Raw genomic sequence first — 21,171 nt, 5'->3', positions numbered from 1 at the left:
AACGCGATGCTCCTGCAAGCTAAGCAACTTCATGCAAGTGGGGAAAGAAGCAAAGGCAGAGATACAGGTAGGATTCTGGGGTTTCATTTTTCTTTTTGAGGGCTTCCAAGACCAGAAAGCCTCTCTGATTGGCATTTGATCTGCTCCTTCACTCAGAGAGGAGAGGAACATGCTGCTAATTTTTAGCACATTACAACTCACTCTGATCCTTCAGAAAAGGAACCTCTGGCATCCATGAACCTGAAGCATGCCTTTCAAGCAGGCACTAAAAGCTCTTTCTGCAGAGCAATGCCCTTGCAACACCTAGCCAAGCAGATGCAGATGTCAGCGAGACATCAGCCGCTGCATCCCCTCCGCAGCCACCAATGTCGGCTCACACAGCACATTTGTTTCACTGCTCTGTCCTTTTGTCTGGGAAAGTCATTTTTCAGCTGAAGTGCTCAGCTCTTTGTCCATCAATACTGTACAGCCAAAACCATCTTTCATGCCCTGCTCCAGCACACAATAGGCTTTGTCTCGTTAAACAAAAGAGCCTGGACTTTCTTGCGATTGTTTCCAGCTGTCTGATCCAAGGCTTTACGGGATCAGAAGTCAACAGCAATCAGCATCTGGCTACCTGCACAAAACTGCATCTGAAAGTCTGAAGAATTGGGTGTGATGAGCAGATCTAATTATCACTCCAAAGAAAAACCCACCCCACGTGCAGCTCTCTCCCTGGATCCTCCTTAACGCTCTGTAGAGACTCTGAAGCCCTTGAGCAGCACATCCTCATCAGTTCACTTTCCTTTCCCGAAGAACGTTTCTTGGGCAAAATTTATCTGTCAAAAAATCAAAAGAATCTTTCAGGTTGGAAAAGACTAAGAATATAGAGTCCAATCATTAACCCAGCACCGCCAGGTCACCACTGAACCATGTGCCTCAGCACCACATCTACACAGCTTTGCAATCCCTCCAAGGGATGGGGACTTCCCATCACTGCCCTGGGCAGCCTGTTCCAGGGCTTGACAACCCTTTTGGAGAAGTCATTTTTCTTAGCAACTAACAAATCACTCTTTCAGCACAGGAGTAAGGAGCAACTCTGGGACCCAGCACCAAGACCATGAGTTCAGCCAAGCTCCCCCTGCTCTACCTTTGGCGGCAACTCTATTTCTGTGTACAAGTCAGACTTGTTGAGGTGGAATTTCTGCTGGTCATTTTTAGAATGCAAAAAAGGAATAATCATGGAGTTATTAGACTGATGAAAATCCCCAGCTTGTTGACCAGGAGCATTATTAATTTGAGATGAGCCCTCAGTGGATAAAGTAACCCTGAGCCACACCATCTTAGAGCACCCTTACACTTCCGATTGAGGCAAATGAGTCAAAAAGGGATTTCTTCAACTCAAAGGAATTTTCTTTAGGATCCAGCCCAATGCCAAGATAGGAAATCAGCTGTGGAACTCCCCACCTCTCCCATCCCTTGACCAGGTACTGGATGTTACAAGCCTGAACTTGTGCATACAACTGTCAGATTTCCTCACAGAAAGCTGAGACTCCAGGGGGGTGATTATCACCAACCCCTTTCCTAAAACTGCTATTACAACATCTCACACATTCAGCTTCAGTCCCAGACACACCCCTACACACTGCCTTTCCCCAGAGATCTCTTCTGTTGTACCATTAACTGGTTACCAGCTAAAAGTAATTTTTCATTATTATTTTTTAGCGGTTGAAAACTCTCTGCAACTGGGGAAAAAAAATGCTAGCATTTAGACTCAAGCCTAAAGAGTGTTAAAAAATGGAGCATTTCTCACTTAGATCATTTCATTTTATATGCAATGTCTGTGGTGCCAGTTAACATATCTGTGCTCTGCCAACAACACATTGTAGAGAAAACCTGAATCCATGCAAGAATCCTTAGATCAGCTCTTATGCTGACAGATAAAGTTTTCATTTATGGACTTCTCTTCATTATTGTGTACTGAACAAGTACATAATCCTGGCAGGGAACTACTGTCAACAGCCTCTTACTTCAGTCTTTATCTATCTCCATCACCTCAGCACCAGCACTACTTCAAGAGATACTACTAACAGGGAATTCACATCAGCTCATCTGCACATCAGCCTGTGACATCCTTCTGAACTTCTGGATGGCAACCACTTGTCCACAGTCAAACAGCAGCAAAGTGTGGGAGACAACAGATCACCCTGAGGCTCTCCACCCTCTCTGACTGTCTGCAGAGTTCTAAACAACTAAATAAACTGCTGCCTCTTTGGTAGCCATTAAGGAACTTGACTAAAGTTGCATGCGTTTCTGTCCATGGAACTGTAGACTGCTTCTCTCTGGAGGAGATAGGAAGGCCTGAAGAGAGCCTTCCAGAAGCAGAGGAAGTACTCCTCTCGTGAAGAGGAATCACAGGCAGTGTCCAGCCTACCCACACTGAAGACATACTTAGCCTGTGAAGAATCCTTCCTCATGTTTCCTACAGCAGAGAAGCCAGGAAGAGGAGGTTCAAGGGGTGATGGCTTTAAACTGGAAAAACGCAAATTCAGGTATCAGGAAGAAATTCCCTCTGGACCATAAAGCATGCTGACGTGTCCCTCAAGATCTGGCTTCACATGGGGGTGTCTTGCAAGGGGATGGTGAAGGAGAAAGGCCAAGGAAGCCCTCTGTTCCAAAAGAACATTTCATTTGGCTGTAGAAACTCAGAAGGTTAGCAATTCCCCCCCCCCTCCTCAGAAATGAAACAGAAGTCACCTGGAACATGAATCATGCCACAAGCTTCAGTGACAAAGACAACTGGCAGGGACACAGAGGTGAGATGATGGAGCAGTGTCCGTTCCCAGGACAGATCTGAGAACTGCCATGCCATTAGTGGCAGCTCTGCTTTCCCATGGAGAGATGGCAGAAGATCAGAGCTGGAGCAGCAGCAACCTGCACACTGCCATAGAGCTTCGTAAGGCAAAGTGGAAGTAGAGCACGTTCCTAAGAGCTTCAGAAATAGTTGCTCACCTTGGAGCCTGCAAAGCCTATTCTGTCTCACCCCTGTTCCCTATGCTCATCTACAGCACATTCTGCAGCTCTGAGGCCTCCAGCTTCCAACAGCATTGATCTTGAACCTTTCAGATATGTTACACTGACCTTCAGAGGCAGAATCACAGCCACGTCTGCCAAGGTTTCCATCAGCCTCTCCCTAAAAGCAGCAAAAAGCACCTTCAAATGCCACAGCAGACTTTTTATCCAAGCTGGAGAGATTTGGGAAATATGGAAGACATTAAAGGACTCACTTTCCCTTAGCAAAGAAGGAACACAGACCTATAAACAATGCTTTGGAGGCATTTCAGCAGCTTAATCTACACAGGGTATTGTTTTTTAGCATTATTTTTAAGTCAATCAGAAGTCATCGGGGCCAGGAAGCAGTAAACAGCAAGAATTTGGCTTAAAAAGGAGAAAAAAACACAAATAAATACAGGGGGAAGGGGGAGAAGAAAAAAATATAAAACCAGTGAACATATCCAAAGAGTTGCTTGGTGGTGATAAAGGCTGCAAGGCTCAACTTCACCCAAGCTGTCCCACCCCAGCACAGACTACTGACATCTCATTCCAGATGCAGACCACCAAGCATAGGGGTCTGGGTCTGTCAACATTTTGATCAGCAGTTCCTGAAGGTTTCTGGGGAGAAAAAGCTGATTTTCCCCAACTCAGCTGATGTTCAGGACATAAGGGTCTCTGACTAAGAGGAAATTATTAGTATGTAAAAACCACATCACACAAGGGGGGTTTATAACTGCTGTGGGAAGAGAAGAGGAAAGGACACTCAAAATCAGTAGTTTTGAGGAAATGCACCCAATAATAAAAAAAAAAAATTAAAAAAAAAAGCCATTTGTCTGGGAAGCCACAGCTCAGGTAGTAAAGCCCCATGATGGAAGCGCCATCCCTGGAATTTTTTAAGGCCAGGCTCTGGGCAACCTGATCTAGTGGAAAGTGTGCCTACCCATGGCAGGGGGGTTGGAACTCAATGTTCCTTGGGGTTCCTTCCAGCCCTGACAATTCCGAAAGCGCCATCAGCCAGGAGCAATCACGCTTTTAAAAGGAAGACAAAAAACCTGAGTCAGCTCAACTGCAGCCCAGTCATGCCTTCATTCATCTAAAAAAGGCAAATTACACCTCCAGGCAACTCTGAGGTCAGGGCAGATCTTTGCTGACCAGAATCAGGTATGATGTCACACACAGCAGCTGAAGAAGATGCAGAACGTTGTTGGCTGAGCTTCATATAACAAGGAAAATGCTTATGAGATTGTCTCCAGTGTGACGTCCAGTCCTTGGCCATCATCCCACAGCGAGTTTCAGAATTAAGCCCAAATGCCTCAGGACACCTGGTAGGGCTCTCACATTTTAGAGGTTTCTATAAAACAGGCAAGTAGAGCCAGACCTGGGCCATGTGCACCCACAATAAACCCCATCCTCCCTCTGCAGGAGACCAGCTTTTATTGTCTGTGCTCACAGGAGAGCTGATCCAAGTCTCGCTGGATCGGTTAAGTTTGCATTCCAGGACAATGATATCATGCAAGGATCTCCCCATCTGAGGCCCAGCACACAAAGCTCAAGAGATGGGCAAGTGTGACTTCCAGCAGGGTCATGAAGTTAATGCCCAAGGTTTCTCACCATAAGTCCTTCCTGCTTGGCAGTACTGGTGGGGGAAAAGCTGGACTTGAGTTGACACCATGCACTGACAGCCCAGAGCCAGCTGTATCGTGGGCTGATCCTCAGCAGCATGGGCAACAGGGGCAGGGAGGGGATTCTGCCCTTCTGCTCAGACCCCACTTGAAGAGCTAAAGGAAGCTCTGGAGTCCTCAGCACAGTACAAGCAGGGACCTGTTGAAGCAGGGACAGAGGAGGCCACAGCAATGATATGACAGGACAAATGGTGATGATTTGAAACTCAAAGAGGGAGATTCAGACTGGAGAGGAGGAAGGAGGAACGTTTTACACTGAGGATGGTGAGACACTGCTCCAGGTTGCTCAAAGAGGTGGGAGATGCCTCATTTCTGGAACCATTTCAGGTCAGGTTGTTTGAGGCTCTGAGCAACTTGCCCAGGTTGAAGATGTCCTGGCTTGCTGCAGGGGGGTTGGACTAAATTACCTTTAAAAATCTCTTCCTACCCAAACCTTTCTATGCATTCCATGATCGTTGACTGTGATAGACCAGGCAAGTCCTGGTGCTTCACACAAGTTTTACCCCAGCAGCACAGAGCAGGGCATCTGTCCTGCATAAGGTTCACATGCACAGCACCACAAGCAGTCTTCTCCAGTTCCATTCCCATATTCCTCAAGCACTCAAAAATTACTCAAGTCTACAGGTTGTTAGGGCCACTTCCTTTCCAAAGTGGCAACAGCACAAAGCAAGTTGCCACCCCAAAAAAGAACCCATCAAGAGCAGAGGGGATGCTAACTAAAAGCATAACAAAAATGTGAGCATCCTTTGGCTGGGGACTCTGAGTGCCAGGTCTATATATGCTTTCTGAAACTCAGGGAATGGCTTCTTGCCCTTAACACCATGCCCTATCCAATTCCACCTGTAGATGCTTCCCTGAAAACATCACAGAAGTTATTTCTGTGTGGATACATCCATGCCCCCCACACAAGCACACACATGAAATTAGCTCTGCAGTAGCTGCAAATAAAAGCTATCAAAGCTGCAGCTGCAACAACAGCAGAGGGCTGTAAAGATACTTCAATAACATCTGATATGTTAAATTTTTATAAGTCAGGTTTACAGGGCCAAGGTCTCTGTTTAAAGAAAATAAAGCATGCAAAGGTGGCTCATAAAACTGGACTTTACCAGCCACACTTGCAAAAGAAATTTATAAGAGCTAGCAAAGCTCGTAGCCTTTTAATTGCATGTCAAATATTGCTCATGAGAACTAAACCAGATTTTGTGTGGTCTGTGCCAAGTGCTTCTAGATATTACATGCCATGGGTGCAACCCTGTTGGACACAAGGTTAATTTAACCTCCAAGGCCAAAGGCAGCTTAAAAGCAGTGCCACCAAGTCTGAAGTAAACCAGAAGCCATTTCTGGCAGCTTTGCTACAATTAAAAGCTTATTAAAATCATTGACACGTGTCCCTAGCAGGAACAGCACAAGGACGAGACATTCAGACAGCATTTGAACTTGGAAAGACATCAAATTCATATACAATTAATTCCTTAGATCCAGAGGACGCAAATTCCCTTTCCCTGCAAATCTGTTCATCAATATCCCAACGATCTGCTTATGTCACAAGAACAACCCAGAAGACCTGAACAACCACAGACACACTGGCCAATGGAAAAGAATCACAGAATTGTTGGGGTTGGAAGGGACCTCAAGGATCACTTAGTTCCAACCCCCCTGCCATGAGCAGGGACACCTCACACTAGAGAGGGTTGGTTGGCTGGCAGTGGAGAAGTTAACAGGAGGGACAAAAAGTTATTTGAAAAGTAAATATGGTTCCACTTCACAAGCCACATCAACTGGTGCCCACACAGCCCAGCTTACACAACTCCAAACCAGCTCATGTGGTAAAAAAATGCTTCTCTCTATCACTGCCCCTCCTTTGTGCAATCTGTGCTGATCTTGGTAACAGCTCTCCTAAAGAAGGACGACATTATTGCACAAAGTCACAGCAATTAAGATGTTCAAAGCTGCAGTCACCAGAATCATCCAAGGATTAGGTGCTGGAAAGGCTGACAATCCCCAGCAAAGCCCCAACACTCAGCATGGTGTCTTACTGGAAAGCGCTTCTATCGTTGGCTGGAAACACTGATGCCTAACGCCAAAGAGGAACAGCTTCTGAACAGCTTCACAACAGCTACTGTGAGCTACAAAACAACCCCAGAGCAGAAGATGCTCCAAGAAGGAAAGCTCTACTCATTCTTAATGGGCAAACAAAGGAGCAAACTGGCATAGGATCCATGCAAATCCATGTACAAACGGAAAAGCAGCTGGAAAGCAAGACACCCGTGAGAAAAAAAGAGAAAAAAAAAAAAAAAAAACAACTTTGCTGTGAGGGTACTGGAGCCCTGGAGCAAGCTGCCCAGAGGTTGTGGAGTTTCCTTCTCTGGAGAGACTCCAAACCTGCCTGGGCACTGTGATTCTGGGTAGTCTGCTGTGGGTGACCCTGCTCTGGCAGGGTGTTGGGAATGGATGATCTCCAGAGGTCCCCCTTCCAATCCCCACCATGTTGGGATTTTCTATGTAACAGCAGAAATTGGAGCACATCAAAACCTACATTTTCTTTCCAGTTCTGCAACTAAGGCACAAGTGAGAGCTTGGTCCAGCAGCCTGCAACGCAGGGACATCTTGACAATAAAATTAACCCTTTTGTGCATCTCAGAGGAAGCTTCTGGAGCTAGCTATTAAAGCACCTCTGAGACCCCAAAACCATAGAATGCTTTGGATTCAAAGGGATCTTTAAAGGTCATCTTGTAAGGGTAACGATACACCAAAGTGTCTCCTCACTGAAGATATGGAACCGGAGAGGGACCATGGTGGTGTTGGAGATCCTTCCACTACCTGTAATTTTTGAGCACCCAGTGTTGCTGCATCCCTAAACCAGTGAGTACACCCTGCCTGCTCTGCTCAAGACAGGGTTTGATGATACCTGCCTTCATTTATCCCCTCACTTCCTGACATCTGCTTTGTGGAAATGCCAAGCTGAAGGCCATGGTGAGGAGGCAGCAGTATTGTTTCCATATGGGTTTGAAAATAATAAGGCTTTACATGAAAATACTGCATGAGCAGTACCTGTAAGTGCACCATATAGGAAGAACCACCCCAGAGAGGCTCTCTCCCCTGCAGAGCCTGATCCTGCTGCGACAAGTCCTCAAGCCCTGTGCTGTACCAAGCCATTCTTTGCCTGTCACTTGGCAGACGTGATGGCAGGGCCCTGCCAATTCACCCCAAAGCCCCTCCGTTTGCATCAGTATCACATCAAGTTTAACACATGCTTTGAAATGTGCACCAGATTCAAAGCCTGGCCTCAAGGGGGTCCTGCTGAATAACACATACCAGCCTAGCCACTGCTCCTCCAGCAATTATCTTTCAACTCTGGCTGAACCATTGGAACTGTCAACGCCAGCACGCTGCCAACCGGAGGAAAGGTTGTAGGGTCAGAGCTGCAAACACGGCTCCTGGAGGCTGGAGCGCCAGGAGAACGGTATGGGGTGTTTGTTTATACTGCTGTCTGCTTAGGAGCAGAACTCCCAGGGTGCTTGTTTTATGGCTTAGCAGAACTACAAACAGTGTTAAAAGGGGCTGAGGAGAAAAAGGGTAGCAGTGAAAAGGAGCATCGGCATCCGCCAGACCCCCGAGAAGGCGGAGAGGACCACACTTGTTTGCACCTCGCAACTGGCAGCATCCTTCCAGCCTCACCAGAGCCAACAGCTCCTTATCTCCAAACATCAGCAGCTTCCCCCAAGCCTCCCCACGTCAGTGCTTCTGCCCACCAAGTGCTGGATGGTAGACACCTATCTCACCAGGTTGCCACTTGCAAAGTGTTAAGAAGATGGTAGGAGTTAGGACGCAGAGCTGTAAGCAGTGGTATGGAACTCAACAGAACCACATTACATGAGGCTCAGCACTACAAGAAGGACATTGAGGTGATGGAGAAGGTCTAGAGAATAGTAATGAAGCTGGTGAAGGGTCTAGAGGACAAGTCTTGTTAGAAGCTGCAATTGTCCTGTCTGGAGAAAAGCAGCTCTCTACAACTCCCTCAAAAGGAGGCTGGAGTTAGGTGGAGATCAGTCTCTTCTCCAAAGGAACAAGTGATAGGGAAAGAGGAAATGGCCTCAGGTTGTGCCAGGGGAGGTTGTCGTGCAATGCCACCACCTTTACATTGTCATTTTCCCCAGCCTGAAACCACCACTTCCCTTCACAGTATCCAAGCATGACCCAGGTGCTAGTTCCTCTATTTTGTTTTAAAAATACTGGAGATGTATTTTTCCTTCAGAGTGGCACAGTGAAAGACAAGCACATTCTCCCCCTCTTCCTTCCAGCTAGATGGTCTAAAGCAGACACACACTGCTACATGTTTAGCTTTGAGTCCCTGCAGTACAAGGAGACTATTTAACCACTGTTTTCCACCCCAAAATAAGCCAAAGAAAGAATAATTACAAGTGACTGAAGCAATCAAGGATCCTCTTGGAGTGTTTTCAGGGTGCCATTTCTTCTCTGCTGCTAGAACCCAGTCTTATGGGATCCAAACTCTGGAGACCAGAGGGCAAGCACACATGATACTTCCAGCTTCCGTCCTTGGGATGATTCAGCACAAACACTTCCATCCTGCAGGGCTAAAGTACCACATCAGTCCTGTGTTTCAAACTCCCTGCTGTGGAGGGCATTCCTCTCACTCAAGAGATTTCGATTCCTCACCAAAATGCAGCCTTTGAAAGGCAGTGTCATTATCAGACTGTTTGCAATGATGAACCACACTCAGATCACAGCAGACAAAGACTTGTCAAGGCAAACGCACACATCAGTGTGTCTGAGACATCCCTACCTTGTCCACCTGCTGAACCTGCCCAACTCCAGAAGACGACAGGGAAGACAAACTTGAGCTGTCCTGCAGTAACTGAAGTGCATTTTTTTTTTTTAATCCACAACTGAAAGCTGTTCTAAATTTGCTCTAGATGCGAATTAGAAGAATATGTTGAGAGGCTTAAATGACCTGAGCCTGTCAGCAGAGCTTCGTGTTTAAAAACACCCTGATGCAAGGGCAGCGTTGGGTTGCTGAAGGAATTCAGTTGGTGATTTCTGTGGACACCCGTTTGTGATTTCTCCAGGAGTGTCATGCAGAGGGCAGGCTGCACAGCACAGCTCTCCAGCCTTCACCCTGAAAACTGAACCACTGCACCTCTACTGTCAGAAAACACTACGGCATTTTCATCTCGTTAGCAACCCGGACACCAGAACTCCCTCCTGACCTCAAATTGTTTCACATGAGCCCCTCACTTCCTCACTGCTGTCAGCCCATCAGCTAAGAAATGATGGCTGCTGTTTCACAGAAAGGTGGAGTTTGGGAGAGACCTCTGCAGATCATTCAGTCCAAGCTCCCTGCTAAAGCAGGGTCACCAATGGCAGGTTGCTCAGGATCACAATAGCCAGGTGGGGTTGGAATCTCTCCAGAGGAGACTCCACCACCTCTCTGGGGAGCCTACTGCAAGTACTCCAGCATCCTCATGGAAAAGAAGTTTTCCCTCGTTCTTAGGATAAACCTCCTGGGTTCCAGTCTGTGCCTGTTGACCCTTATCCTGTCTCTGGGCACCACTGAAAAGGGTCTGGCCCCATCCTCTTGCCCCACCCCCCACCCTTTAGCTCTTGCTGAGCATTGATCAGATCCCCTCTGGGGCTGTTCTTCTCCAGGCTCTCAGCCCTTCCTCCTCATAGAGATGCTCCATGCCCCTCAGCAACTTTTGTAGCCTCTGCTGGACTCTCTCCAGTAATTCCCTATCTCTTTGGAACTGAGAAACCCAGACCTGGACACAGAACTTCAGAAGCAGCCTTATGAGAGCAGAGTAGAGGGGAAGGAGGGCTGACAATGCCCAAAGTGCCATGCCCTGGGCCCAGGTGCATGCCCCTGGCTGGTGTCATAAGGCTCATTGGCATGTGGAAGCCCATCAACTGCTTGCAGAGCTTCCCAGCAGCCTTTGCTCCCTGCACATCATCAGCCAGGCTGGGGTTGTCACAAGGACATTTTCACAGTGGCATTAATGATCTGCCACATCCAGAAACTGTTTTGCATCCTTAGGTGAAGGTATGAAAGAGTCCCACAGGACTCTGTTACACCAGGAGTGCCCAGGCTCCCAAAACATCCTCAGCTTTTCTTCCATGTACACACAGTGAGAGTCTTCACCAGCTGGAGAGAGCACAGAGAGATCAAACCACCCTATGTGCAGCACAGGAATCCAATACCAAAACCACTCCAGGAATTTCTTAACCAGAAAAATAAGGAAAACACAGTTAATTTCAAAGGCTGATTAGCAGCTATATTACAATAAGCCTGAGACAGCCAAACAAAAACTGAAGAATTTACCATCTTGGGCAGCAGCATCCTGACAGGAGCTATTCCCAGGACTTTTTGAGCAAGCCTTAATTCCAGCACCTCTCCTGACACGGCCATCCTGTCCAGACCCTCGTGGTCCTCCCACATCCTTTCCCACACACCAAAGCAGGCACACAACCTGGTTTATTAGTCTGAGGTCTATCCGCACTGTCTCACCTCCAAAGCTGGCAGGTCCACAGGAGATCTGTGCACTGGGCAGCTCCTTCCCTTCAAGCACTCCATGGGCTGCCTAATTAAAACCAGGAGGAGCAAGAGCAGTGAAAATTACAGCGCTGAACGCCTGCAGTCCAAGGTGAACTGAAGAAGCTGAACAGTGCCACTTTTCCCAGCAACAATGAAGTCAGAACAATTACCAAAGGCTCCAAAGGAGGAGAGATGAGGCCTCAACTTCGCACTGCACTTCCCTCAGCTTTTTAGAATTATATTGTCTGTTAGAACAGGTTGCCCAGGGACATGGTTGAGGCTCTGTCCTTGAGGAAAGCCTGCAGATGACACCGTTAGGCAGGAGCGCTGATCTGCTGCAGGGTAGGGAGACTCTACAGAGTTATCTAGAGAGGCTGGACTGATGAGCTGAGGTTCACCATGGCCAAATGCTGTGTCCTACACTTGGGTTAGAACAACCCGCTCCAAGCTGCCTGGCAGAAAGGGACCTGGGGGTGTTAGTCAGCAGCAGCTGAACCTGAGCCAGCGTGTGCCCAGGTGGCTAAGGTGGCAAACAGCAATAGTGCAGCCAGCAGGACCAGAGCAGGGACTGCCCACCCTGTCCTCAGAAGTGGTGAGGCTGCACCTCAATTTTTGGGCCACTCACTTCAAAAAGGACATCGAGATACTGGAGCATGTCCAAGGAAGGGCAACAAGGCTGGCAGAGGGTCTAAAGAACAAGTCTTGTGAGGAGCACTCAAGAGAACTGAGGTTGTTCAGCCTGTAGCAAAGCAGGCTGAGGGAAGACCTTGTTCTCTACAAGTCCCTGAAAGGAGGTTGTAGCCAGGTGGGGGTTGGTCTCTTCTCCCAAAGAAGAAGTGATAGGATAAGAAGAGACAGCCTCAAGTTGTGCCAGGGGAGGTTTAGTTTGGATATTGGAAACAATTTCTTCCCCAAAAGGGCTGTCAAGTCCTGGAAGTGGTGGAGTCTTCATCCCTGGAGAGATTTCAAAGCCACATAGATGTGGTGCTGAGGGCCATGGTTTAGTGGTGACCTGGCAGTGCTGGGTTAATGGCTGGACTTGATGATCTTGGAGGTCTTTCCCAACCTTAATAATTTTATGATTCTACACCATGAAAAAGCTGGTCCAGCAAATGAGTGCCCTGTAGTTAAACTCCTGATTTCATGATGCAGTCATGTCCACAGAACATGCTGGATATGCTGCTGGGGATCCCACAGTCCCTGTGGCCATTAGTCATACACATGTTGAAATAAAAAAGGCCATGATTTAGCAGTTTCATTTTTGAGGTCACAAAAAGAATTCAGAGGAATATGCATTTATTAATAAAGTTCCTATGGAGCATAAATTTTAAATGCAGACTTAAAGGCACAGAATTCCTCTTAAATAAACAGCGAAGCCTGCCTCAGAAAGGCCAGGAAACGTTGGAGTATAAAGTTCTTTTATGATAATAAGCACATTTGCACTCAAATTTTGTGATGTGGGGAAAAGGAGAATTAAAGCACAAGGAAGCAGAAAGACCTCAAACAACGTGCACTGGGGAACAGAAACCTGCTTACATCTGCACATAGCCCCATCAGCACCTGCCCAGCATGGCCCACATGCACTGTTGGCCTTCAGTCCACCCCTACAGCAATGCCTTCAGCTGCTTTTCCCATCAAGCGGCTGCCCCATCTAACTCGACCCGAGATGCTAAATCCAAACTTGTCCAGCTGCCATGGCCTCTCCATTCCCACACCCACCAGGAAGCTGAGGGATCAGATTTAACCTCCAGCTCCTGGCTTGACAATTCACTTCAGGAGCCACTTCAGAAAAAATGTTACCGGTCCCCAAACCATTCACATCTCTTCCTCCTCATCTCATACGATGGTTTGAGCTTGAAAAGACCTTAACAATCAGCTGGTCCAACTGCTCTCCCATGTGCAGGGACACCTTCCACTAGGGCCAGGTTCCTCAAAGTTCCACCCAACCTCTCCCCAGTTTTCACCCCTTATCAAAGCACCCAAACATCCTCCAGCCCTAAGAGACCTTGTTGGGTACCACTTCAGCTCCTGCAGGCAAGCTCCAGCCTGAACGTATAAGCAGGGGATAAAAGAGGGTCACAGACTCAGGTAGAAAGCCACCACACTGGCTCTGGCTAAACAGCACTAGGATGTCATAGAATTGCAAAATGGTTTAGGGGTTGGAAGGGATCTTATAAGGTCATCCAGTCCAATCCACCTGTAGTCAGCAGGGACATCTGCAACTAGAGCAGGTTGCTCAGAGCTCCAGACAACCTGACCTGGAATGGTTCCAAGGACAGGGCACCTACCACCTCTCTGGGCAACCTGGACCAGAGTCTCACCATCCTCATAGTGAAGACTTTCTTCCTTCTCTGCAGCCTAAATCTCCCTCTTTTAGTCTCAAACCATCATCCCTTGTCCTGTCATAACCAGCCCTGCTAGGAAGGCTGTCCCCATCTTTCCAACATGCTCCTTTAAGTACTGAAGGGCCACAATGAGGTTTCCCCAACCTCTCCAAGATTCTCTCACATCTCATCTTCAAAACCCATCACAATCACCACTGAGTCAAGGCTACAGCAGGCAAATTGACTTAACAAATGCAGACACTTCAGGAGGATCTGTCTCAAAAAGCTTCCAAATGAAACAGCAAGAGATTAGTTCAGTCCCCATCGAGATGACATTCAACATGTTAAGAATTGTTGATCTAGCGGAAGGTGTCCCTGCCCATGGCAGGAGAATTGGAACTAGATACTACTTAAGGTCCCTTCCAACCCAAACCTTTCCATGATTCTATGAAGAAAACAGTTTCCAGGGCCAAGTTTTAATGAAAAACTAGGGAGTTATTGAAGATTGGTCTGCAATTTTAATCCAGTGCAAAACAAAAACCTTTTCAGCAGTTTTCTCAAGGAAATTGTCAGAGGTTAAGCAAAGGAAGCTGAGGTTAAGTGACCAACAGAGGTCACTCCTCTTCAGCCATCCCTTTCTTTTTAAGGGGGAAGGGGACAGGGGTAAATATATTCAATGATTCTGACAAAAATCATTTTTACCAAAGCTCTTAGAAGCATGGAATCATTTTGCTTGGAAAAGACCTTTAAGATGATCAACTCCAACCACTAACTCAGCACTGCCAGGTCACCACTAAACCATCTCCCTCAACACCATGTCTTTGGGGCTTTTAAACACCTCCAGGGATGGGGACTGCATCACTGCCCTGGCCAGTGAAGTGTCCACCCACGCAAGCCAAGAGCAATCATTTTCTCCAGGAGAAACCTGTGGGAAATAGCCTCAAAGGCTTTACTAAAGTCCAGGTAGAAGAAATCCACTCAGGGGGTCACCTTGTCATAGAAGATCAGGTTAGTCAACCAGGACCTGGCTGGGTCTGACCACCTGGCTGTCCTTTACAGGCTATGTAATGGCACTCAAGGTGATCTGCTCCGGAACATTCTGTGGCACCACCATGAAACTGACAGGCCTGCAATATCCCAAATCCTCCTTCTGGCCCTTCTTGTTGGATGGGTGTGACATTTGCTAACCTCCAGTCACCTGTGACCTCCCTGGCTAGCCAAGACTACTGATAAATGATGCCAAGTGGCTTGATGAGCACTTCCACCAGCTCCCTCAGTAGCTGTGCACAGATCCTATTCAGCTCCACAGTTGTGTGAAGGCATCTCAGAGCTTGCACAGGTCTATCAGCAACACCTCTTCAGCAACCGGAGGGTGTGAATCACTTCACTGCGTTACAGGATCCCAGCCTCGTTTGAGAGCCTCTTCCCTACAACCCTGAAAGCTGAGACCATAGTTGGCCATCAGACTTCTAATCTAAACAGCCCCAGAAGATGTATTTCCTCTCACAATACTTTAATATAACAAGTAGACAAGCAGCAGTATCCAAGATTAAGAAGGTCTCGTTACTGAATTTTACTAGAAAATAAGTTTCCTCTTTCCAAACCTGCCCAGAAGGGGAAAGCACCATCCCCTTATCCCCGCTCCGCTGTGTAAATAGTCACTGCATACCCAGCCACCAGACTGACTTTATCAAAGGGCTCTCCTGCCTGCATCCAAGCCTAGAAAAATCTCCTTGCTTTTAATAAACACCGTTATTTTGACTTGTTGTGCTTGTTAAAGGAAACCTCCGGAATAAGAGACACCACTTAAACCATGGGGAAGCTCAGCTCCGAGGGTGCTTGGGGAAGTCCTGGGGCATGTGGATAAAGCCAGACCCCTGCGGAGTGAGCGGATGCAGACCTCTTCCAGGCAGCCTGGTAAGGCCAGACTTGGCACCAGCAAATGCAGCCCAGGTGGCAGGGGAGATGGGAGCCTTGCACAGGGCTCCTGTGACCTTTGGAGATCATCGACTACTGCCAGAGCGCCGACATCCAGCAGAAGGACATTCCCTGCATGGCATGTCCAGAGCAAGGCAGGAAAATCTAATTTACCCTAAAAGAAGCATACAAAGCAAAAACAGTTTCCATATGCACTGCAGAAGATGACAAAAAATTGTCAGGGATGAGGATAATTAAGAACACCACACAAACTGCACTTCTCCACACCCTCCTGGGCCATCTAAAGGCCACTGGGCAGTATCTGGAGATCAACAAAAGGTCCTTCCATCCCCTGCCTGGCTCATGTGGCTTGGGGTGCTGGGGGTGTGTTTGCATTTAGAAGGAAGTGCAGGGAGGGGACAGGGTTTCCCCATAATGCTGGAAACACTGCCTGGCAGTCTCTGCTTATCACCATCACTTCAAACATGCTGCCTGACAGAGCATCCTTTATTTTTAGAGCCCCATTAAAGCCACCTTGCAAAAAGGAGTCATGAGGGGGGCAGAGGGACAGGTGCCAGAGTCAGCACAGCCTCCAAGGTCTTCAAGGAGATCTCCCCACTGCCTCACCTCGTGTTTCTGAATGGGCATCACCAGTAAAGCAATGCCACACAGCCAAGGTGTGTTCATCTAGTGTGAGGTGTCCCTGCCCATGGAAGGGGGGTTGGAACTACATGATCCTTGAGGTCCCTTCCAACCCTAACAATTCTATGATGCACAACTTCTGCAGAGCAAGCTCTGTGCTGCTTTCCACACAGCTCTCTGCACTTGAGTCACAACAATGCCATCAACACTCCAAACCTGGGGAAGAGTGTTTGAAAACTGCCTGGTGGAAAAGGACCTGGGGAGTGTGGGTCAACAGCCAGCTGAACAGAAGCCAGGTGACACTTTTTAGCAGAGTCTGTTGTGACAGGACAAGGGGTGATGATCTGAAACAGAAGGAGATTTAGGCTAAATAGTGTTTTTGCACTGAGGGTGGTGAGACACTGGCACAGCCTCCCCAGCAAGGTGGTAGAATCATTCCAGGTCAGATTGCCTGGGGCTCTGAACAACCTGTTGGTGATGTACCTGTGGACTTCTGGGCGGTTGGACTGGATAACCTCTAAACGCCCCTTCCAACCTAAAGCACTTCATGATTTAGCCTTTAAAAGATTTACATGGTGGCATTCTTATTACAGTACCAACATATTCCAAACTCCTGTAAAACTAAAACCCAACCAACAGAGACACTTAGAACTCATCACCCACACGTTGTCACTTCTGTATTCCTACCAAACAGGCAGGCTGAGATTTGGTTACAGAGAAAAACTATGCAGAGAAACTTGCACCTCCAAATCAATCAGCATAAACCCAGGGAACTCAAGATCAGAATTAAATTTAAATCCAGACATACCTAAAATATTGAAGCACACAGCTGGGTGCTCAACAGCCTTAACACAGCCCTGTAAACATGCAGCACAGCATCCCAGCAGTCCCAGGGAATGCCTATTAGCAGCTGTCATCTCCACTCCAAGTAACTGAGGGAAGGGAGGAAATAAATCTCCTCTTCCACTTCCCATCCACAAGACTTTTTACTTTCTACACCCAGCTGCATTCTGATCCTGTGCTACTGAAAATTTCTGCACTGGAAAAAAGCCTATCAGTAGTGGCAGCTGCATATCCTATTAGACAGCTTTATCCAAGCCATCTGCAGGCACAAGAGGCCATGCTGAAGAGAAGGACTGTGCAGGACACTACATTCTGGCCACTGTGTATGAGTAGGTCTCAGTCAGCTCTGACCTGCAGGGACAGCTTTTGAAGTAAGGGCAGCCAAACACTAGATCAGAACCACTGAGTTTAGAGAGACAGCCCTCTCCAGAGCTGCTGTTAATCCATGCCATGAAATGCCTCATCTTCTCCAGCTGACAGCCAGAACTGCATCCTTACCAAATCCAGATCAGTCTTTTAGCTGTGCACATCACCATGCAAGGTTTGGCCTCATTTTTCACTTGCAGGAATAGTCTCCCAACAGCAAGCTGGTATTTCTGCCACTGTGGGAAGATGCACCCAGAGAAACTTCACACCACACTGCTCAGAAATCAGAAAATCAGAGAATCATCTTGGTTGGAAAAGACCTTTAAGCTCACCAAATCAAACTGTTAACCCAGCACTGTCAGGTCACCACTAACCCATATCCCTCAGCACATCCACAAAGCTTTTAAATCCCTGCAAAAACAGGGACTCCACCACTGCCCTGGGTAGCCTCTTCCATGGCTTGACAACCCTTTTGGGGAGAAAAAAAAAAAACCAAAACCCAAAACTGTTCCTACGCCCAACCTAAATCTCCTCTGGCACAACCTGAGGCCATATCCTCTTGTCCTACCACTTGCTCCTTGGTAGAGGGGACCAACCCCCACCTGGCTCCAACCTGCTTTCAGGGAGTTGTAGAAAGCCAGAAGATGTCCCCCTCAGCCTCCTTTTCTTCAAACTAAACAATCCCAGTTCCCTCAGCTGTTCCTCACAAGACCTCTGCTCTAGACCATTCACCAGCTTCATTGCTCTCCTCTGGACATGCTCCAATACCTCAACGTCCTTCTTGGAGTGAGTGGCCCAAAAGCGACCCCAGACGCAGCCTCACCAAGCACAGGAGGACCATCCCTGCCCTGGTCCTGCTGGCCACATTCTTGCTGATACGAATGCCACAGACACCAACATCTGTCAGTAAGAGCAAAAATCACCTTTGAAAAACGCAGAGTCAAAACACCAACCCATTCCAACTCACACTAGATCATCACCTCTTAAATATCAGCTCTGACAACACATCCAAGTGATGCTAAGGAAAATAAAAACCCTGCTTTGCCTCTGTCTGTGAGAGGCACGTGGGACGTTTTGGCCGCCCCGACAAACTCGATCTGCTAATGGCTTTTGGCTGGGTTATTCTTGGCCTCCTGTGCAGCAGCACTCCCTGAGCTTACCCTGGATACTTCGTGAGCAGCACCATCCACAGTGACCTCCTCCACATGCCGTGCATATTTCAGACCTTAAGCTAGATAATAAAACCACACTCCGGATATCAGCGAGTGTTAATCAGATGTAATTCATTCCTGGCAAGGCCAGAACTCAGATCTTAATAAATAAATAAAATAAAAATCTGTATAAAAATAAATAAATAAACCCCCCAAAACCACCAACAAAAACAAAACACACACACAGGTTCACAGGGCCAAAGTCCAAGAGGAGTTCAAGTGTGCAGAGCTCCTTTCATCTGCTCCAGCACTTTGCAATTAAGAATATTTGGAACGCAGCAAACTCCCCCAGAACCTTAGGTAATAAAACTCAGATCTGAAAGAACCCAGGAGGGAAGGAGTGAATGACAGCTCAGCATCTGTGCAGCGAGACTCTCAGGGTTCTGTGCTGCACACTGCGAGATCTCACCCCAGTTCCTGTGTCCAGTTGACCCTGGGAAGGTCTCACTTGACCTCAGCCCACCAGGGACTTCCTCAGCAAGAGAGAGGCCGGCGAGCTCCCCGCATCCCTGACTGCCAGCCAGGAACGCAGCTACAGCTCCGAGCGCTCCAAGACAGATCCTTCTGATTATCACAAAATGAAATTTTCAGCTCTTGTCATCATCAGCCTCAGATTTGTAACGTTACACAAACACCATTTCCTTTCCCCATTGTATCAAACCCTCCTCCGTTCCCGCTGGTGAAATCAAACAATTTTAAAAGAATTTATATGATGCTAATTTAAACCGAATGCGTTCAGCTGCCAATCGCAGCTCCCTGACTCTCCCAGGCCTCCTGCCAGCTCTGCTCCCTTCCAGAGCAGCTATCAATCACGGCCAGCAGAGCTAAGGAAAAGACCCAGCCAGGGGAGAAGTGGTGCTGGTAACTCTGGCACTGGGAACCCTGCCCTTCACTGACGGCAAAATGCTGTGAGCTGACCCCATCCAACACGGAGCTCCAAAAGCTTCAGCTCTTCAGCATTTATCAGTGAAGCACCTCCTGATGCTTTCTGCAGCCATCAACCTAGCACGTTGCTCAAATTCCAGTATCGCTTCCAACGTGGCTTTAGCAACTGGCAGTGGCATGTTGAACTTCCTCCCACCTTTACTGCTGGAAAGCCACCAAGGCCAACCTCAGAGACAACTCTGTTCCCACAAAGGGTGAAGGGAAGCCCTTCCAGAGTCTTCACCTTGCTTTCCCCATCCCTGGAAGATTTTTTTAAGGCCAGGCTGGATGTGGCTCTGAGCAACCTGATCTAGTAGAAAGTGTCTCTGCCCATGGCAGGGGAGTTGGAACTAGATGATCCTTGAGGTCCCTTTGAACCCTGACAATTCTGTGATTGATAAAACAGAAAAAAAAATGGGATTTTGGCAGAGGCTGAGGAGGTTCACCTCACTGTATCATGTGTAGCCAAACTAAAAACATGCAAATCAAAGTGGGTTGGAAAGGACCTTAAAAATCATCTAGTCCCAACCCCTCTGCAGTCAGGAGGAACATCTTCAATCTGGACCAGGTTGCTTGAAGCCCCATCCAATCTGGCTTTAAACACTTCCAGGGATGGGGCATCCATAACATCTCCAGCCAGCCTGCACCAGCAGCTCACCACCCTCACAGTGAAGAGCTTCTTCCTTACACCAAATCTCCCCTCTTTCACTTTAAAGCCATCACCCCTTGTCCTATATCACTATATGCCCTTGTGAAAAGTTCTTCCCAGCTTTCTTACAGGGCAACATTAATTCTGAAGGGCCACCAAAAGCCTTCTCTTTTCCAGGCTGAACAACTCCCCAGGAAATCATCACTGGTGTCTCCAGAACTTCCAGTTGCTACCAGTCACAGCAGCACAAATATCCCTGCCCTGCTCAGCAGAAAATACAAGTTACACACCCAAGCTGCACTTCCCAGCCTCTGGGTTACCAAGAGCCTACAGCAAAAGACAAGCAGGAGATTATGATAAAAATGGACCAGAAATATAAAGACCAGAAGATAAAAGTTCAGGTAGAAACCACAGAAGGATGAATCATCTTCACCAAGTAATAAAACTCCTTCAGGATTTAAAACTAAGTTTACTGCCTTGAAACTGGAAGAGCAGAACTTGTTTGACATGATTGTGAACCACTCTGCTCTTCCCAGGAAGCCTCCAGCACCCACAAGTCCTACCTGTTTCATTGCTGTCTCTCCAATCTTGTCCGAGTGCTTGCGGATGCTCTCCAGGAAATCCTTGAGGTCTGACATGGAAACTTCTTTGATCTCTTCCCGCAGCTTTGGGATATTATCCACCATGATCTTGCAGAAGCGGTAGTGGCTCACTTGGGGCAGGTATGTGTGCTCAAGGTGCTCCAGGGTCTTCAGTGCAGGGTAGTGTCTGGTGGAAGCAAGCAAGGCAGATGTGGAAAGCAGAAGGGCTCTTTCCATCCCACATCCCCTCCAAAGTGTGTGTTGACTGCAAATAATTCAATGTATCCAAGAAGCTCAGCTCTGCTCTAAGGAACCAAAGCATCCAAGTAACCATGAAAACTTTATCCTTTGAAGCAGCACAAAGCATGACCAAGGCAAGCAGCAAAGCTCTTACTCAAAGCTCTGATGGGCAGATAAGTACCAACTAGGACACAAGTAAGCTGTCTAGA

General features: G+C 47.6%; 1 protein-coding gene across 4 annotated transcripts in view; it reads right to left on the bottom strand.

Moving 5' to 3' along the window:
• EXOC6B (exocyst complex component 6B) overlaps window positions 1-21,171 on the bottom strand; it is a 273,058-nt gene that overhangs the window by 196,378 nt on the left and 55,509 nt on the right. For all 4 annotated transcript variants that reach the window (XM_054391402.1, XM_054391401.1, XM_054391404.1 and 1 more), the window contains exon 6: window positions 20,705-20,909. In XM_054391402.1, coding sequence (XP_054247377.1) covers window positions 20,705-20,909 — 205 coding nt within the window. The remainder of the gene's footprint in view (window positions 1-20,704; window positions 20,910-21,171) is intronic.

This window comes from Indicator indicator, chromosome 23 (genome assembly GCF_027791375.1).
Source record: "Indicator indicator isolate 239-I01 chromosome 23, UM_Iind_1.1, whole genome shotgun sequence".
NCBI classification, from domain to species: domain Eukaryota; kingdom Metazoa; phylum Chordata; class Aves; order Piciformes; family Indicatoridae; genus Indicator; species Indicator indicator.
Note: the sequence above shows the minus strand (reverse complement) of the source record. Positions and strands in the feature narration are given on the sequence as shown.